This window comes from Oncorhynchus mykiss, chromosome 10, assembly GCF_057628025.1.
Source record: "Oncorhynchus mykiss isolate SJ-2025 chromosome 10, ASM5762802v1, whole genome shotgun sequence".
NCBI classification, from domain to species: domain Eukaryota; kingdom Metazoa; phylum Chordata; class Actinopteri; order Salmoniformes; family Salmonidae; genus Oncorhynchus; species Oncorhynchus mykiss.
In genome coordinates this window covers 26,387,255-26,405,115 of record NC_143031.1, presented here as the reverse complement: position 1 = coordinate 26,405,115, position 17,861 = coordinate 26,387,255, and the positions used below count along the sequence as shown (strand labels likewise).

At 43.7% G+C, this 17,861-nt stretch overlaps 1 protein-coding gene across 3 annotated transcripts in view; it reads left to right on the top strand.

Moving 5' to 3' along the window:
• The first annotated feature begins 1,186 nt into the window (after positions 1 to 1,186).
• LOC110533553 (uncharacterized) overlaps positions 1,187 to 17,861 on the top strand; it is an 83,076-nt gene continuing 66,401 nt past the window's right edge. For all 3 annotated transcript variants that reach the window (XR_016483628.1, XM_090186221.1, XM_021617881.3), the window contains exons 1-2: positions 1,187 to 1,499; positions 9,979 to 10,069. Coding sequence is in view for 2 of the 3 variants with exons in the window: in XM_090186221.1 (XP_090042347.1) it covers positions 1,384 to 1,499; positions 9,979 to 10,069 (207 nt within the window). In the remaining variant the exon portion in view is untranslated. The remainder of the gene's footprint in view (positions 1,500 to 9,978; positions 10,070 to 17,861) is intronic.

Sequence of the window (17,861 nt, the reverse complement as noted above, 5' to 3'; positions counted from 1 at the left end):
AGGAACAACCTAATCTTACCCAACAGCAGTGGTTTGACAGTTTGCGCTATGTAGGGGCTGTTCTTAACTGACTTGCCTGGTTAAATAAAGGTAAAATAAAAAAATAAATAAATCTATGCGGTACAGTTGAAACCAGGATTCATCCGTGAAGAGCACATTTCTCCAGCGTGCCAGCCGCCATCGAAGGTGAGCATTTGCCAACTGAAGTTGGCTACGGCGCCAAACTGCAAGCAGGGCAAGACCCTGGTGAGGACGACGAGCACATAGATGAGCTTCCCTGAGATAGTTTCTGACAGATAGTGCAGAAATGATTTGGTTGTGCAAACCCACAGTTTCATCAGATGTCCAGGTGGTTGGTCTCAGACGATCCCGCATGCCAATTGCACGCTCCTTCAAAACTTGAGACATCTATGACATTGTGTTGTGACAAAACTGCACATTTGAGAGTGGCCTTTTATTGTCTCCAGCACAAAATGCACCCGTGTAATGATCATGCTGTTTAATCGGCTTCTTGATACACCACACCTGTCAGTTGTATGGATTATTTTGGCAAAGGAGAAATGCTCAGTAACAGGAATGTAAGCAAATGTGCAAAACATTTGAAAGAAATACGATTTTTGAGCGTATGGAAAATTTCTGGGATCTTTTTACTTCAGCTCATGAAACATGGGACCAACACTGTACATGTTATGTTTGTCTTTTTGTTCAGTTTATTTGGTCGTTTCATATCCTTCAGAATGCAAAGGCATAATCTACAATACATCCATAGGACACACTTCAGCTACAGTGTAACCTACCACAGGTTGTGACTTGATATGAGAATACTGTACAGTATAGTGCTCAAGTATGGTTTTAATTTTAATTAACTGTAGGACTAAATGTAGTATCTTATCATACATTTCCTCTGTGCTTTTATGCTGAAACTGACAATAAACATATCATAAATAATTTCAAATGTAATAAATCAAATATTACATTTGATAAAGTAATAGACGAAATATGTTAAAATGCAAAATAGTCTACCACATATAGGCCTAGTCAGTCACTAATAATCACCATAGAGGATTTGAGTACCGTGGGAATATGGACATATGGCAATTAGGGAATACGCAAAGTGGGACATAGCTTGGACCATGCTACCTCTCCTGTATGACGAAAAATTACACATAATTTGAATATGCCAAGTACCCTAGCTCCTCCCCCATTTCCTATGCTACAGCGCTGTAGGGGTTGGACTGGAGCAGAGCGCAGAATTATGGCCATACGGAGACGAGACATGAAGGAATTGACGAAACTATAGTTTCACACATTTTTATCGAGGTCACCTCAGGGACTCGAAGCTATTCAACTCCTTGTCCAGATGTGACTTTTTCCAGGACCGTTATGTCAAACATGAAACGACAAAGTTCATGGCAGGAGGATATCGCCCGAAACTTTTCCAGACTTTTTCAAATAAGTAAATCGCAGGACCCTGAGAAAACAGAGGAAAGCGACATCAGGTATGAACCACGCGGTTAACATTATAACAATTACAATACATCAGTGTCATGGTTTTAATTGTAGTTATTGCAAGATTGTATCAAAACCGCGCTTGAATATGATGTGAAGCACGAGGGCCAGAGATTTGACCCGAGCAGCAGAGACAGTGGTCGCAATCTGTTATATTTTCCATCTATATTGTAGGCTTAGTTAACCGTTCTCTCGATTAACTAACATTATCATTCTGTTTTCTATCAGCAGCGAAGTAGATACATATCTCTACAATGTAACCATATTAATTTGCTATTAATGGAAAAGTAAACAGCATTATGATCGTTAACGTAACGTGCCAGGCAGTGGCGAGTGCGAGAACTGGCACAAATCTGACCATCTGTCACAGTGGAGAAAACAATTTAGTGGTTTATAGTAACCCTCTTCACACAGCTACAATGGTCGCCATAGAACAAACATAAACGTTTTTGCCTGCTCTGATATAGTAGGGCCATAATAAACTTGAATAATAAGCATTGTATTTTAAACGCGTAGGCTACTTTTGTGTTATGGAATGATAACGTTCTTTACATGGCAAAACGCTGTACGAAACAGTTCAGTTGTCAGAGGGTGTGTCGATACTCTACCGTATTGCTGCACCTGCCTCAGGTGCCATCTTTTGAGAATCGCTGCCCTCTTAAAACTTGTGGAAACTTGATACATATCAAACTGGTTGAGTCAGGGAAGGATTCAGACTTATAGAGCCTTCAGAAAGTATTCACACCGCTTCACTTTTTCCACATTTTGTTGTGTTACAAAGTGGGATTAAAATTGATTTCATTGTACAATGTTTTTTACACAAAATACTCTAGTGTAAAATTATTATATTTTTATTCTGTACAGGCTTCCTTATTTTCACTCTGTCATTTAGGTTAGTTCTGTGGAGTAACTACAATTTTGTTGATATATCCTCACAGCCATTAAACTCTTAACTGAGTTTTCTCCTCATGGTGAAATCCCTGAGCGGTTTCCATCCTCTCCGGAAACTGAGTTAAGAAGGACGCCTGTATCTTTGTAGTGGCGGCGTTGTATTGATACACCACCCAAAGTGCTCAAAGTGATATTTCATGTCTGCTTTTAAATGTTTTACCCATCTACCAATAGGTGCCCTTCTTTGCGAGGCATTGGAAATCCTTCCTGGTCTTTGTAGTTGAATCAGTGTTTAAAATGTACTGCTCGACTCAGGGACCTTACAGATAAATTGTTTGTATGGGGTACAGAGATGTGGTAGTCATTCAAAAATCATGTTAAACACTTATTGCACACACATTGAGTCCATGCAACCTATTATGTGAGTTGTTAACCAATTTTTTTTATTTATGCTTGCCGTAACAAAAGGGTTGAATACTTACTGACTCAAGACATTTCAGCTTTTCATTTGTAAAAATGTAGAAAAACAATTCCACTTTGACATTATGTGGTATTGTGTGTATGCCAGTGACAAAAAAAAATCTAAATTCAATTCATTTTAAATTCCATTTTAAATTCAGGCTGTAACGCAACAAAATATGGAAAAATTCAAGGGGTGTGAAGGCACTGTATGTCTCTGTAAAGAGTGTGCCGTCAATATGGCTGTGTTAACAAATGACACGGCAGAAGTGTGTTTGGTTCGGAGGCCCAACGAGTACACCATTTTCAACAACATAGTACCATTTGGTGTATGGCAATAAACCCACCTGTTAGCCCTCATTCTTCTGCCGATGTGTAGTATAACATCCCTCATGTTCTCTGAGCTGAAGATGTACAGATGCAGATGAGCTATACAGTGCCTTCGGAAAGTACACTGCTCAAAAAAATAAAGGGAACTCTAAAATAACACATCCTAGATCTGAATGAATGAAATATTCTTATTAAATACTTATTTCTTTACATAGTTGAATGTGCTGACAACAGAATCACACAAAAAATTATCAATGGAAATCAAATTGATCAACCCATGGAGGTCTGGATTTGGAGTCACACTCAAAATTAAAGCGGAAAACCACACTACAGGCTGATCCAACTTTGATGTAATGTCCTTAAAACAAGTCAAAATGAGGCTCAGTAATGTGTGTGGCCTCCACGTGCCTGTAAGACCTCCCTACAATGCCTGGGCATGCTCCTGATGAGGTGGCGGTTGGTCTCCTGAGGGATCTCCTCCCAGACCTGGACTAAAGCATCCGCCAACTCCTGGACAGTCTGTGGTGCAATGTGGCATTGGTGGATGGAGCGAGACATGATGTCCCAGATGTGCTCAATTGGATTCAGGTCTGGGGAACGGGTGGGCCAGTCCATAGCATCAATGCCTTCCTCTTGCAGGAACTGCTGACACACTCCAGCCACATGAGGTCTAGGATTGTCTTGCATTAGGAGGAACCCAGGGCCAACCGCACCAGCATATGGTCTCACAAGGGATCTGAGGATCTCATCTCGGTACCTAATGGCAGTCAGGCTACCTCTGGTGAGCACATGGAGGGCTGTGCGGCCCCCCAAAGAAATTCCACCCCACACCATGACTGACCCACCGCCAAACCGGTCATGGTGGAGGATGTTGCAGGCAGCAGAACGTTCTCCACGGCGTCTCCAGACTCTGTCACGTCTGTCATGTGCTCAGTGTGAACCTGCTTTCATCTGTGAAGAGCACAGGGCACCAGTGGCGAATTTTCCAATCTTGGTGTTCTCTGGCAAATGCCAAACGTCCTGCACAGTGTTGGGCTGTAAGCACAACCCCCACCTGTGGACGTCGGGCCCTCATACCACCCTCATGGAGTCTGTTTCTGACCGTTTGAGCAGACACATGCACATTTGTGGCCTGCTGGAGGTCATTTTGCAGGGCTCTGGCAGTGCTCCTCCTGCTCTTCCTTGCACAAAGGCAGAGGTAGCGATCCTGCTGCTGGGTTGTTGCCCTCCTACAGCCTCCTCCACGTCTCCTGATGTACTGCCCTGTCTCCTGGTAGCGCCTCCATGCTCTGACAGACACAGCAAACCTTCTTGCCACAGCTCGCATTGATGTGCCATCCTGGATGAGCTGCACTACCTGAGCCACTTGTGTGGGTTGTAGACTCCGTCTCATGCTACCACTAGAGTGAAAGCACCGCCAGCATTCAAAAGTGACCAAAACATCAGCCAGGAAGCATAGAAACTGAGAAGTGGTCTGTGGTCACCACCTGCAAAACCACTCCTTTATTGGGGGTGTCTTGCTAATTGCCTATAATTTCAACCTGTTGTCTATTCCATTTGCACAACAGCATGTGAAATTTATTGTCAATCAGTGTTGCTTCCTAAGTGGACAGTTTGATTTCACAGAAGTGTGATTGACTTGGAGTTACATTGTGTTGTTTAAGTGTTCCCTTTATTTTTTTTAGCAGTGTATTACGACCCCTTGACTTTTTCCACATTTTCTTACATTACAGCCTTATTCTAAAATGAATTAAATAAAACCATTTCCTCTGCAATCTACACACAATAGCCCATAATGAGTAAGCGAAAACAGGTTTTTATAAATGTTTGCGCATTTATTAGAAACAAAAAAACAGATACCTTATTTACATAAGTATTCAGACCCGTTGCTATGAGACTCTAAATTGACCTCAGGTGCATCCTGTTTCCATTGATCATCCTTGAGATGTTTCTACAACTTGATTGGAGTCCACCTGTGGTAAATTCAATTGATTGTACATGATTTGGAAAGGCACACGCCTGTCTATATAAGGTCCCACAGTTGACAGCCTATGTCAGAGAAAAAAACCCAAGCCATGAGGTCAAAGGAATTGTCCATAGAACTCAGAGACTGGATTGTGTTGAGGCACAGATCTGGGAAAGGGTACCAAAACATTTCTGCAGCATTGAAAGTCCCCAAGAGCACAGTGGCCGCCATCATTCTTAAATGGAAGAAGTTTGGAACAACCAAGACTCTTCCTAGAGCTGGCCGCCCGGCCAAACTAAACAATCGGGGGAGAACGGCCTTGGTCAGGGAGGTGACCAAGAACCCTATGGTCACTCTGACATAGCTCTAGAGTTCCTCTGTGGAGATGGGAGAATAGCTCAGAAGGACAACCATCTCAGCAGCACTCCACCAATTAGGCCTTTATGGTGGAGTGGCAAGACGGAAGCCACACCTCAGTAAAAGGCACATGACAGCCCAACTGGAGTTTGCCAAATGGCACTTAAAGACTCTTAGACCATGAGAAACAAGATTCTCTGATCTGATGAAACCAAGTTGAACTCTTTGGTCTGAATGCCAAGCGTCACCTTTGGAGGAAACCTGGCACCATCCCTACGGTGAAGCATGGTGATGGCAGCATTATGCTGTGGTGATGTTTTTCAGCAGCAGGGATTGGAAGACTAGTCAGGATCGATGCAAAGATGAATGTAGGAAGGTACAGAGAGATCCTTGATGAAAACTTGCTCACCTTCCAACAGGATAACAACCCTAAGCACACAGCCAAGACAACACAGGAGTGGCTTCGGGACAAGTCTCTGAATGTACTTGAATGTCCCAGCCAGAGCCGGGACTTGAACCCGATCGAATATCTCTGGAGAGACCTGAACATGGCTGTGCAGCAACGCTCCCCATCCAACCTGACAGAACTTGAGAGGAATGGGAGAAAGTCCCAAAATACAGGTGTGCCAAGCTTGTAGCGTCATACCCAAGAAGACTGGACTGTTTGATGGTGCCGAAGAGGATGGCTGACGTTTTATTGGCTCTTAACCAATCGTGCTATTGTTTGTTTTTTCACATTGTTTGTAACTTATTTTGTACATAATGTTGTTGCTATCGTGTCTTATGACCGAAAAGAGCTTCTGGACATCAGAACAGCGATTACTCACCTCGAATTGGAGAAAAAAAAAATCTGTAATGAGTCGGACGGGAAGGATATAGTCCAAACACACGAACAGGCCCTCATCCCCGGAGACAGAAACTGAAATCATTAACCGATTTCCTAGTGGCTAATCTGCCTTTGCCATCCTTACTGTTAGCTAACGTTCAATCGCTGGAAAATAAATGGGATGAACCAAGAGCACGTATATCCTACCAACGGGACTTTAAAAACAGTGATACGTTATGTTTCACCGAGTCGTGGCTGAACGATGATATTAATAACATACAGCTGGCGGGTTATACACTCTATCGGCAGGATAGAACAGCAACCTCTGGTATATTTGTAAACAACAGCTGGTGCACAATATCTAAGAAGTCGAGGTTTTGCTCGCCTGAGGTAGAGTGTCTCATGATAAGCTGTAGACCACACTATCTACCTAGAGAGTTTTTATCTGTATTTTTCGTAGCTGTCTACATACAACCACAGACCGATACTGGCACTAAGACTGCACAATGAGCTGTATACTTCCATAAGAAAACAGGAAAACGCTCATCCAGAGGCAGCGCTTCTAGTGGCCGGGGACTTTAATGCAGGGAAGCTTAAATCAGTTTTACCTCATTTCTGTCAGTATGTTAAATGTGAAACCAGAGAGAAAACATTCTAGACCACCTTTACTCCACACACAGAGACGCGTGCAAAGCTCTCCCTCGCCCTCCATTTGGCAAATCTGAGCATAACTCTATCCTCCTGATTCCTGCTTACAAGCTAAATTAAAGCAGGAAGCACCAGTGACTCGGTCTATAAAAAAGTGGTCAGATGAAGCAGATGCTAAACTACAGGACTGCTTTGCTATCACAGACTGGAACATGTTCCGGGATTCTTCCGGTGCCATTGAGGAGTACACTACATCAGTCACTGGCTTTATCAATAAGTTAATCGATGTTCCCACAGTGACTGTACGTACGTACCCCAACCAGAAGCCATGGATTACAGGGAACATTCGCACTGAGCTAAATGGTTGAGGTGCCACTTTCAAGGAGCGGGACTCTAGCCCGGAGGCTTATAAGAAATCCCGTTATGCCCTCCGACGAACCATCAAACAGGCAACGGGTCAATATAGGACAAAGGTCTAATCGTACTTCACCGGCTCCGACACTCGTTGGATGTGGCAGGGCTTGAAAACTATTACAGACTACAAAGGGAAGCACAGACGAGAGCTGCCCAGTGATACGAGCCTACCAGATGAGCTAAATCACCTCTATGCTCGCTTCGAGGCAAGCAACACTGAAACATGCATGAGAGCATCAGCTGTTCCGGACGACTGTGTGATCACGCTCTCCACAGCCGATGTGAGTAAGACCTTTAAACAGGTCAACATTCACAAGGCCGCAGGGCCAGGCGGATTACCAGGCCGAGGACTCCGAGCATGCGCTGACCAACTGGCAGGTGTCTTCACTGACATTTTCAACCTCTCCCTGTCTGAGTGTAATATCAACATGTTTCAAGCAGACCACCATAGTCCCTGTCCCCAAGAACACTAAGGTAACCTGCCTAAATGACTACTGACCCGTAGCACTTACATCTATAGCCATAAAGTGCTTTGAAAGGCTGGTCATGGCTCACATCAACACCATTATCCCAGAAACCCTACACCCACTCCAATTGCCATACAACCCCAACAGATCCACAGATGATGCAATCTCTATTGCACTCCACACTGCCCTTTCACACCTGGACAAAAGGAACACCCATGTGAGAATGCTGTTCATGGACTACAGCTCAGCGTTCAACACCATAGTGCCCTCAAAGCTCATCACTAAGCTTAGGACCCTGGGACAAAACACCTCCCTCTGCAACTGGATCCTGGACTTCCTGACGGGCTGCCCCCAGGTGGTAAGGGTCAGTAACAACACATCCGCCACGCTGATCATCAACACAGGGGCCCCTCGGTGGTGCGTGCTCAGTCCTCTCCTGTACTTCTTGTTCACTCATGACTGAATGGCCAGGCATGACTCCAACACCATCATTAAGTTTGCAGATGACACAACAGAGGTAGGCCTGATCAACGACGCGGCAGCCTATAGGGAGGAGGTCAGAGACCTGACCGTGTGGTGCAAGGACAACAACCTCTCCCTCAACATGATCAAGACAAAAGGAGATGATTGTGGAGTACAGGAAAAGGAGGACCGAGCACACTCCCATTCTCATCAGTAGAGGTGTTGTGGAGCAGGTTGAGAGCTTTAAGTTCCTTGGCGTCCACATCACCAACAAACTAACATGGTACAAGCACACCAAGACAGTCGTGAAGAGGGCACAACAAAGCCTTTTCCCCCTCAGGAAACTAAAAAGATTTGGCATGGGTCCTCCGATCCTCAAAAGGTTTTACAGCTGCACCAAGAGCATCCTGACTGTTTGCATCACTGCCTGGTATGGCAACTGCTTGGCCCCCGACCGCAAGGCACTACAGAGGGTAGTGTGTACAGCCCAGTACATCACCGGGGTCAAGCTTCCTGCCATCCAGGATCTCCATACCTGGTGGTGTCAGAGGAAGGCCCTAAAAATTGTCCAAGACTCCAGCCACCCTAGTCATAGACTACTCTCTCTGCTACCGCACGGCAAGCGGTACCAGAGCGCCAAGTCTAGGACCCAGAGTCTCCTAAACAGCTTCTACCCCCAAGCCATAAGACTCCTGAACATCTAATCAAATGGCTTCCCGGACTATTGGCATTGCCCCCCCCCCCCTTCTACGCTGCAGCTACTCTCTGTTATTATCTATGCATAGTCACTTTAATAACTCTACCTACATGTACATATTACCTCGATTACCTCGGCACCGGTGACCCCGCACATTGACTCTGTACCGGTATCCCCACATTGTACCGACTCTGTACCGGTATCCCCTGTATATAACCTCGCTATTGTTATTTTACTGATGCTCTTTAATTACTTGTTACTTTTATCTCTTACTTTATGTTAGGTATTTTCTTAAAACTGCATTGCTGAAAAAAAACAAAAAAACAAACAAACTGCATTGCTGGTTAAGGGCTTGTAAGTAAGCATTTCACTGTAAGGTCTACCTACACCTGTTGTACTCGTCATATGTGACTAATAAAATAACATTTTATTTTATTTGACACGAGGCTGTAATCGCTGCCAAAGGTGCTTCAACAAAGTACTGAGTAAAGGGTCTGAATACCTTTTGTTAATGTGATATATCATTTTTTCTAAAAAACAGTTTTTGTTTTGTCGTTATGGGGCACTGTGTGTAGATTGATGAGGGAAAAAAACTATTCAATACTTTTTATAATAAGACTGTAACCGAACAAAATGTGGGCCTGAATACTTTCCGAAGGCACGGTATTTCCATGAGGAAAGTGACCACCATGGGGCTAACAGTTGTCAAACAATGTCCTGTTGAAGATGGTGGTACTCAGTACTGTAATGTCTACATACCAGTAGTACTGTACACAACTCTAGTGCTCTAAGGCTGCAATGTATGTTTGTTTTCATCCTTTCCTTTCCATCAATGACCGGTGTGCTGCAATGCCAAATGAGTGCCAGGGAGAACCCGACTTCCGCTGTATGAAACAAATGTTGTGCACCTCTGGTTTATTCTTCTAAGAATTATTTTCTCTCCAATCACCAGTGGCCAGCAGAATGGAGTCAACAGCAGCCTCCGCAGGGAGACCAGTGAAGGGGAACCATCGCTGCACCAAGAAGACCTGGAGCTGTCCAAGGTATGGATGTCAAGCAGTGCTGACTGGTCAATCCATACCTGGTGCCCATGACTGTGTACAAGTAAACAAGGCTCACACAGAGAGAACCTGTACCACTAACAGTACTGCTGTCAGATGTTGAGTAGGACAGTTGAAGGCGCAGGGCATGTGCTGAGGATTATGATGATTGCATAAGAAGTGGCCCAAGGGGTGTGTGTGTTGTGAATAAGTAAGGAATCTAACCATCAACCAGGGTGGTTTGGTTTTGCAGTCAGGGCTTAGAGCTCATATTTTCCACATAGCCTACTGCTGGGAAATTATTATGCTGACCCTGGCAGTATATTATTTGCACATAACCAGAAATAATTCTAGCATAGTTTTTAAAGCCAGCTTTGAAACAGGATTTGCTCCTGGATGAAATTAGACTCAAGTGGTCCTTTTTATAGTAGGGCTGAAATGAATGCCGGTCTGTAGCCATCTGTGTAATCTTTCTACCAGACATCCTCAAGCCAAATAAGGACTTACATGTTTCTGGGAAAATAAATACCCCTGTACTGTGCTCGTTAGGCATACGTTTCAGATAGATTATGAAAAAAATGATCTCTGTTTTCAGTTTCGATTGTTTGTTCTCCTAAATTAAATGCACTATTTATTATGTGGGTTGAATGCTGTAACAACACAGAATACAACAATTTAATAAAAGTCCCATGGTGGTAGTGACTGCTCATTACTGCTCATCCCTTATTAACCAGCACTTATTCACATTACTTTAAAATATTTCAGTTGTGTATATTACATTTGGTTTATTTTATGACTTTATTATTTCATTCCAAGCCATCATCTCTATAGCGCTGCTGCCTATGCCATCTGACAAAATCACAATTTTAGTAGTTCTTCAAAGTTAGTAAGGCATACTTTTATGACTGCTGAATACCAACTATCAATCACTTAGATGATGTAGTTTCAGTTGGAGACACAGTACCTCCAGTGCTTGGCTTGGGCAGGAGCTCGCTGGAGCTAAGTACCAGCACCTCAAATGCTCTTCTACTTGAGACCTCTATAGAATATTATCTCAAAAGTCATGTGGAGCTCCTGCACCCAAATATAAACAGTCCCAGCATCCAAAATTAGCTTCATTCCAAGTCAAGCACTGGATATCTCTCAAATCAACTGTTCTCTATCCCTCTCGATCACACGTTTTTTCGGTCTCTTCTCTCTGTGTTTATCGGGGATTTCTGTTGGAGAAGCAGTTTCTGCCTATCTTCATACGGTCTTTGTTTGAATGGTCTACTGGGAGACATTTCGATAACTGTACACCCACACTGTACACCCCATCCAAACAGGACACAATTTGTAGAGTTGTTGCTTGTGTATTGTTGTAATTGTCATTATTACAAATAAATGTTTTTAAAAATTGGCCGATTAATCGTATCGGCTTTTTTGGTCCTCCATTAATCGGTAATGGTATCGGCGTTGAAAAATCATAATTAGTCGACCTCCAGTTCTTAGCACATTAATAAAGGGGTCTTTTCAGACCACACAGAGAGGCTAGCAGCTAATAAGGAACCATGTGAGAGACGAGGAGGGGTTGAAGAGAGGAAATGGGGACAAGAGGAGGTGGAAGAGATTAAGGGGTAGAGAGACTTCTCAAGGCTATGAGTATAGTTTGTTTTGTCTTTTTCTTTTTTACATTTGAACATGTTGACCTTACAATAGGGTTGAGTGAATGTGTTGCTTGACAAGCACTGTTGGCCACACTTGATAACTTGAAAATTAGCACAAGCAACAACACTACAAAATGTGTCCTATTTGGATGGAAAACACAGCACCCTTTCTACGGGGTGTACAGTGTGTCAAAAAAGATACACATCAAATAACACTATTTGACATGTCAAATAACACAACATAATCTGTTTCAGTAGCTATAGTTATCTAGCTACCTATATAGCTAGGTGTCATCTAAAATGACCCTAATTTATAAGACCGTTCTTATTTGATTAATGGTGGTTGGACCCATCTATGTGAAGCTAGCCACAATAAGGATTAGCCACAATAGTGGACTTTGCTGTTAGCCTTAAAAATAAAAGTATGGCATAATTTTACTATTTGTGTTCATTTGCATCACTGTCAATGACATACTTTTATTTTGAAGGCAAACCGCAAATTCCACTATTGTACCTTATCCTTATTGTGGCTAGCTTCACAACACATAACCCGTTCCGCTCGAGCCTCACTAGCCAGATGAAGCTAGTGGGCTGCTTATAATGTTAGCTTTGGGCAACAGGGTTAAGTAGCTGGCTAGCTATTTATTTTCATGAACTGCAGTTCAATTTCAATAGGCGAACAACAAGTGGCTACCTAGCTAATACTTACTCACAAGGTTTCCTAAAACATTGCTAAGAATAATGCAAATGACTGCAGTTTCTACTGGTCATTGTTTTCAGGCTGGTTGTATTGGTGCCAGCTAGGTACCAAGCTAAAGCTAGCTACCCCAGAAGTTGCGGTCGAACAAATGATGCTTTATTACCAACGCGGTATTGTAAACACAGCGTTCGTGGCCGGTGTTTGCTTGTTTACATATTTTTTTTGTACAGCTCTGACAGTGCTACTGTATCCTTTTTGACACACAAAGACCCAAATGGCGTTCCATAGTATGTATGTATGTGTTGAAGCTAATAGCAGTGACGCTACTACTGTGTAACTCCGATAGGGCAACATCTGAAAAATAGCACAATAGTGTGTACCGGTGCTCGACCAGTCGGTGAAAGCCAACATCACCCACGACAGAGAACGGTTGATTGTCAACGGCAATGAATTCCATTATCTTGGTTTTAATGGATTTCGCCTTTGAGTTGTCTCGCTGAAATGTTCTTACTCTCTCAAATGACTGCTCGATCCACACAGCAGACATTGTGGACTAGGTTAGGAATGCTGTGTTGCACGTGTAGCGCAACATTTTACTTGTCGTTATTATGTCACGTACCTACTTATAAAATATTTATACTCTCTTTGGATAATTCATTCCAATCATTTAAAAGTTAACAGCACATAGGTATGTGTAGCGTGGTTCGTTCTGAGTTGTGTACTTTTAATTAGGACTCTGCCACAACTTGAAGGTCTGCTAGTTGAATTATTTTTATTTGCCCTGCACACGAAGAGACAACACACATTATGTTAACCCTTGGCGCAGTCCTAGCTCTCAGACACCTTGCTAGCCGAAGGTCAGGCAAAATAGACCCAAAAGGAAATAACAGGTGCCGCGTGCACACATTCAATGCACAACAGCACACCATACAATACAAGTAAAATGATACAGAACATAATTCGGACAAAATAAAAGACATACCTGCACACGAAGAGACAACATACATTATGTTTACCCTTGGCGCAGTCCTAGCTCTCAGGCACCTGCGCAAGCACATGGACACTCACTCAAACACTGTCCCAAGTACTCACAAGTTACAATAGATAGCCTAGTTAGCGAGCTTTGTGAAACTTGTTAATTAACATAAATCTTTATATTATCCACATTGTAACAAACTTATGGTAGCATAACAGTACATTGTGTAACATTATGACGGTTTTATATTAAACAATTTCGGAGCCAAGGACAACATACCTTGCTAGCCGAAGGTCAGGCAAAAGAGAGCAATAAGGGGGTATGGAAATACAGATAACCCGCGATGGACCAAACCAAAATAAACAAAACTTTTACAGTCACATGTATGTATAATATTGATATGAAAAAGTGTTTGTACACCAAAGAAAAACATTAGCTATGCAGCTGTAATTAAATAAAAATATACACTGAATTATTATTATTATTATCAAATTATCAACATCCCCTCTTGACCTGTCCTATTTGAATTGGTCCTTGTGTGCAACTTGGTGAATAATCTAGGGGAACAACATCACACTGCTACACATGCACGGTAGCTGTGACATCGGTTTTAAAAATCTGTGTTAAACTAGACATCGGGCCGATGTCAATGTTGGTATTTTTGGCTAATATCGACCGATTCCGATATGTTCACTGATATATTGTGCATCCGTAATTGTGACTAGAACCTTACCAATAATAAACACCTCCATTTAAAGGGTACCTACTGTAAGGAGGTCATAAAACAGTCATACACATTCATAAGCAGTGGGTAAGCATTTTACAAATGTTTACGCTTCTGTCAAGACCAGCAAGTTGACATTTCCGTTGTCACTTAGGTGGGTGTACTGCAATGACCAGCTTGGGGTCGCTGACCTAAGCATTTATGAAATGCCAGTTTTTCTTAGATATGTGTTATGTATGGATCCTTCAAATAAAGTGTTACCATCCCCTCTGTCAAACAGCAAAGCAACATTAGCATCTTCCCTCATTTTCAATTTGCTCTGTGCCCGGTCTTAGCTATAGCATGCTGAGCTTTCCTGGCTTGTCACCCTCTTCCTCTGTAAAGGTTGTTCTTGGAAATATTAAGTAGGTCAGCGGCAGCAACAGAAAATAGGAGGTTGCTTTTCTCCCTCAGTTTGTTGGCTTTGTCAGCTGGCCAAACAAGCAGAGAATGAGCTCATCAAAACACACTCCCGTAGCTCACGGCCGGCCACCCTTTCAGCCCTCATCAACATCCTGCGGAGCGTCTCGCCACAAAAATAGTGGAAGGAATAGAGGGAGTTATAGTGGAAGGAATAGAGGGAGTTATAGAGGGGGGAACCGAGGGGGGAATAGAAGGAGTTATAGAGGGAGTTATAGAGGGAGTTATAGAGGGAGTTATAGAGGGGATGAATAGAGGGAGTTATAGAGGGGGGAACAGAGGGGGGAATAGAAGGAGTTATAGAGGGAGTTATAGAGGGAGTTATAGAGGAAGTTATAGAGGGGGGAATAGAGGGATTTATATATATATTTATTGAAATTGTCTCAAAACACTACAAAAAAACAACAAAAGAAAAAAGAAAATAACAAACAAATAAATCAAAAACAGAAACTGAGAAACAAAAGATAGACAGTACATGGGGGAGGGGGAGAGGGGGGCAAGACAGAGAATACATGGGGTTAAGACGTGTCGAACAGTAAAATATTATGGGAGTCCAGTAGGACAGGAGAGACAGTGAGTACAGTAGGACAGGAGAGACAGTGAGTCCAGTAGGACAGGAGAGACAGTGAGTCCAGTAGGACAGGAGAGACAGTGAGTCCAGTAGGACAGGAGAGACAGTGAGTCCAGTAGGACAGGAGAGACAGTGAGTCCAGTAGGACAGTGAGTCCAGTAGGACAGGAGAGACAGTGAGTCCAGTAGGACAGTGAGTCCAGTAGGGCAGGAGAGACAGTGAGTCCAGTAGGACAGGAGAGACAGTGAGTCCAGTAGGACAGTGAGTCCAGTAGGGCAGGAGAGACAGTGAGTCCAGTAGGACAGTGAGTCCAGTAGGACAGGAGAGACAGTGAGTCCAGTAGGACAGGAGAGACAGTGAGTCCAGTAGGTCAGTGAGTCCAGTAGGACAGGAGAGACAGTGAGTCCAGTAGGACAGGAGAGACAGTGAGTCCAGTAGGACAGGAGAGACAGTGAGTCCAGTAGGACAGGAGAGACAGTGAGTCCAGTAGGACAGGGGAGACAGTGAGTCCAGTAGGACAGGGGAGACAGTGAGTCCAGTAGGACAGGGGAGACAGTGAGTCCAGTAGGACAGGGGAGACAGTGAGTCCAGTAGGACAGGAGAGACAGTGAGTCCAGTAGGACAGGAGGGACAGTGAGTCCAGTAGGACAGGAGGGACAGGGAGTCCAGTAGGACAGGAGAGACAGGGAGTCCAGTAGGACAGGAGGACAGTGAGTACAGGAGGACAGTGAGTACAGGAGAGACAGTGAGTCCAGTAGGACAGGAGAGACAGTGAGTCCAGTAGGACAGTGAGTCCAGTAGGGCAGGAGAGACAGTGAGTCCAGTAGGGCAGGAGAGACAGTGAGTCCAGTAGGACAGGAGAGACAGTGAGTCCAGTAGGACAGGAGAGACAGTGAGTCCAGTAGGACAGGAGAGACAGTGAGTCCAGTAGGACAGTGAGTCCAGTAGGGCAGGAGAGACAGTGAGTCCAGTAGGGCAGGAGAGACAGTGAGTCCAGTAGGGCAGGAGAGACAGTGAGTCCAGTAGGACAGGAGAGACAGTGAGTCCAGTAGGACAGGAGAGACAGTGAGTCCAGTAGGACAATAGAGACAGTGAGTCCAGGAGGACAGTCAGTCCAGTAGGACAGGAGAGAAAGTGAGTCCAGGAGGACAGTGAGTCCAGTAGGACAGGAGAGACAGTGAGTCCAGTAGGACAGGAGGACAGTGAGTACAGGAGGACAGTGAGTCCAGTAGGACAGTGAGTCCAGTAGGACAGGAGAGAAAGTGAGTCCAGTAGGACAGGAGGACAGTGAGTCCATAGGACAGGAGAGACAGTGAGTCTAGTAGGACAGGAGAGACAGTGAGTCCAGTAGGACAATAGAGACAGTGAGTCCAGTAGGACAGGAGAATGGTGGTGGGATCGCAGGGCAGAGTGTAAGTTTACATCTGGATTAGAAGGACATTTGGGACAGTGAGAACTATTTATGCCTATTCTCTCGATCAGTTCAGAGAGATTGTCTGGCCTCAGTGCCCTTTAATGACAATGTCCTGGAATCATGCCTGCCCAAAAAGTTTAATTTCTATAAAGTTAACATGGCTGGTGATGTTTTTGACCTGTAGAAGACCAGGACCAAGACCTATAGAAGACCACTTTTTAGGAGTATTAAAAATATATGATTTGCGCTGAATAACCATTTTATATTTATTTGATGTAAGTCTGTGAGACATGGTGGAGTGCTAAATCCAATCCCAGCCATGTGAGACATCCCCTGTCTGTCTGTGTGTTCTCATCCTTTGTGATGAGCTGAAGGATAATTGAGTGAGATGTTCACTTAAGGCCTCTCTGTGAAGGGTGAAGCACACACAGTGATACCAGAGCTAGTTCACTGGTTGAAGCTGTCCCAGAAGAGGCATTGTGCCCATATGCTGAAGGACAATGGGCTTTATGTCCATGTAATGGTTATAATATTACATGTTAATATGAATTCATTTGAATGCCTTTCCTTCATAATGTTCTCAGAGGACTGGAGGAACAAAGCAACATGGTTAAAACCTTTCCAATCCTTTCACCTACAAGCAAACAAAGAGAGGAGTATTGAGAATCCGCTCCTCACTCTGTGGTCCATTGTGTCTGGACCTTGACAGCCGCTGTCTGATTGATTTGGTGACCCTAATTCTGCCCCCTGCCCCCCTTCCCCCCAGCCCCCACATCCTAAGATTTGTCATGCTAAAAGCTAGTAGCACATTGCTTTGTGTCTCCTTGTGGATACTGTAGTCTCAAGGCAGGAAGTGATTTACATTAGCTGAGGAAGTAAACAAAACCACAACATGAGTGTATGTTTTAATTGTTGACTACTAATGGACAGAGAGTGAAGGATGTCTATATACATGTGGGTGGGGTGAGTGTTTCCCATGAGTTTCCTCCTACATGTTACAAACAACATTTGGCCAAAACAGACAACATTTGAATAGGGTAATAACGTTGGGGGACTTTTCGATTGAAGATTAACCTAGTGGGAAAAACAAATAGAAATGTCATCATAATTACATCATTTTGTCATGACGTCATTTCCACTAGTTTTACCTGCTGGGAATGGTTCAATTAGACAGCCTTGATTCGTATTCTGTGCAGGAATGGTTTAGGTTGACAATGGCGATGACATAAATGCAGCAGAAGAATGTATGTGGTGCTCTTTTCCCTCGGTATTACTCATGCGGAGACGTACGGATGTGCAGCATGC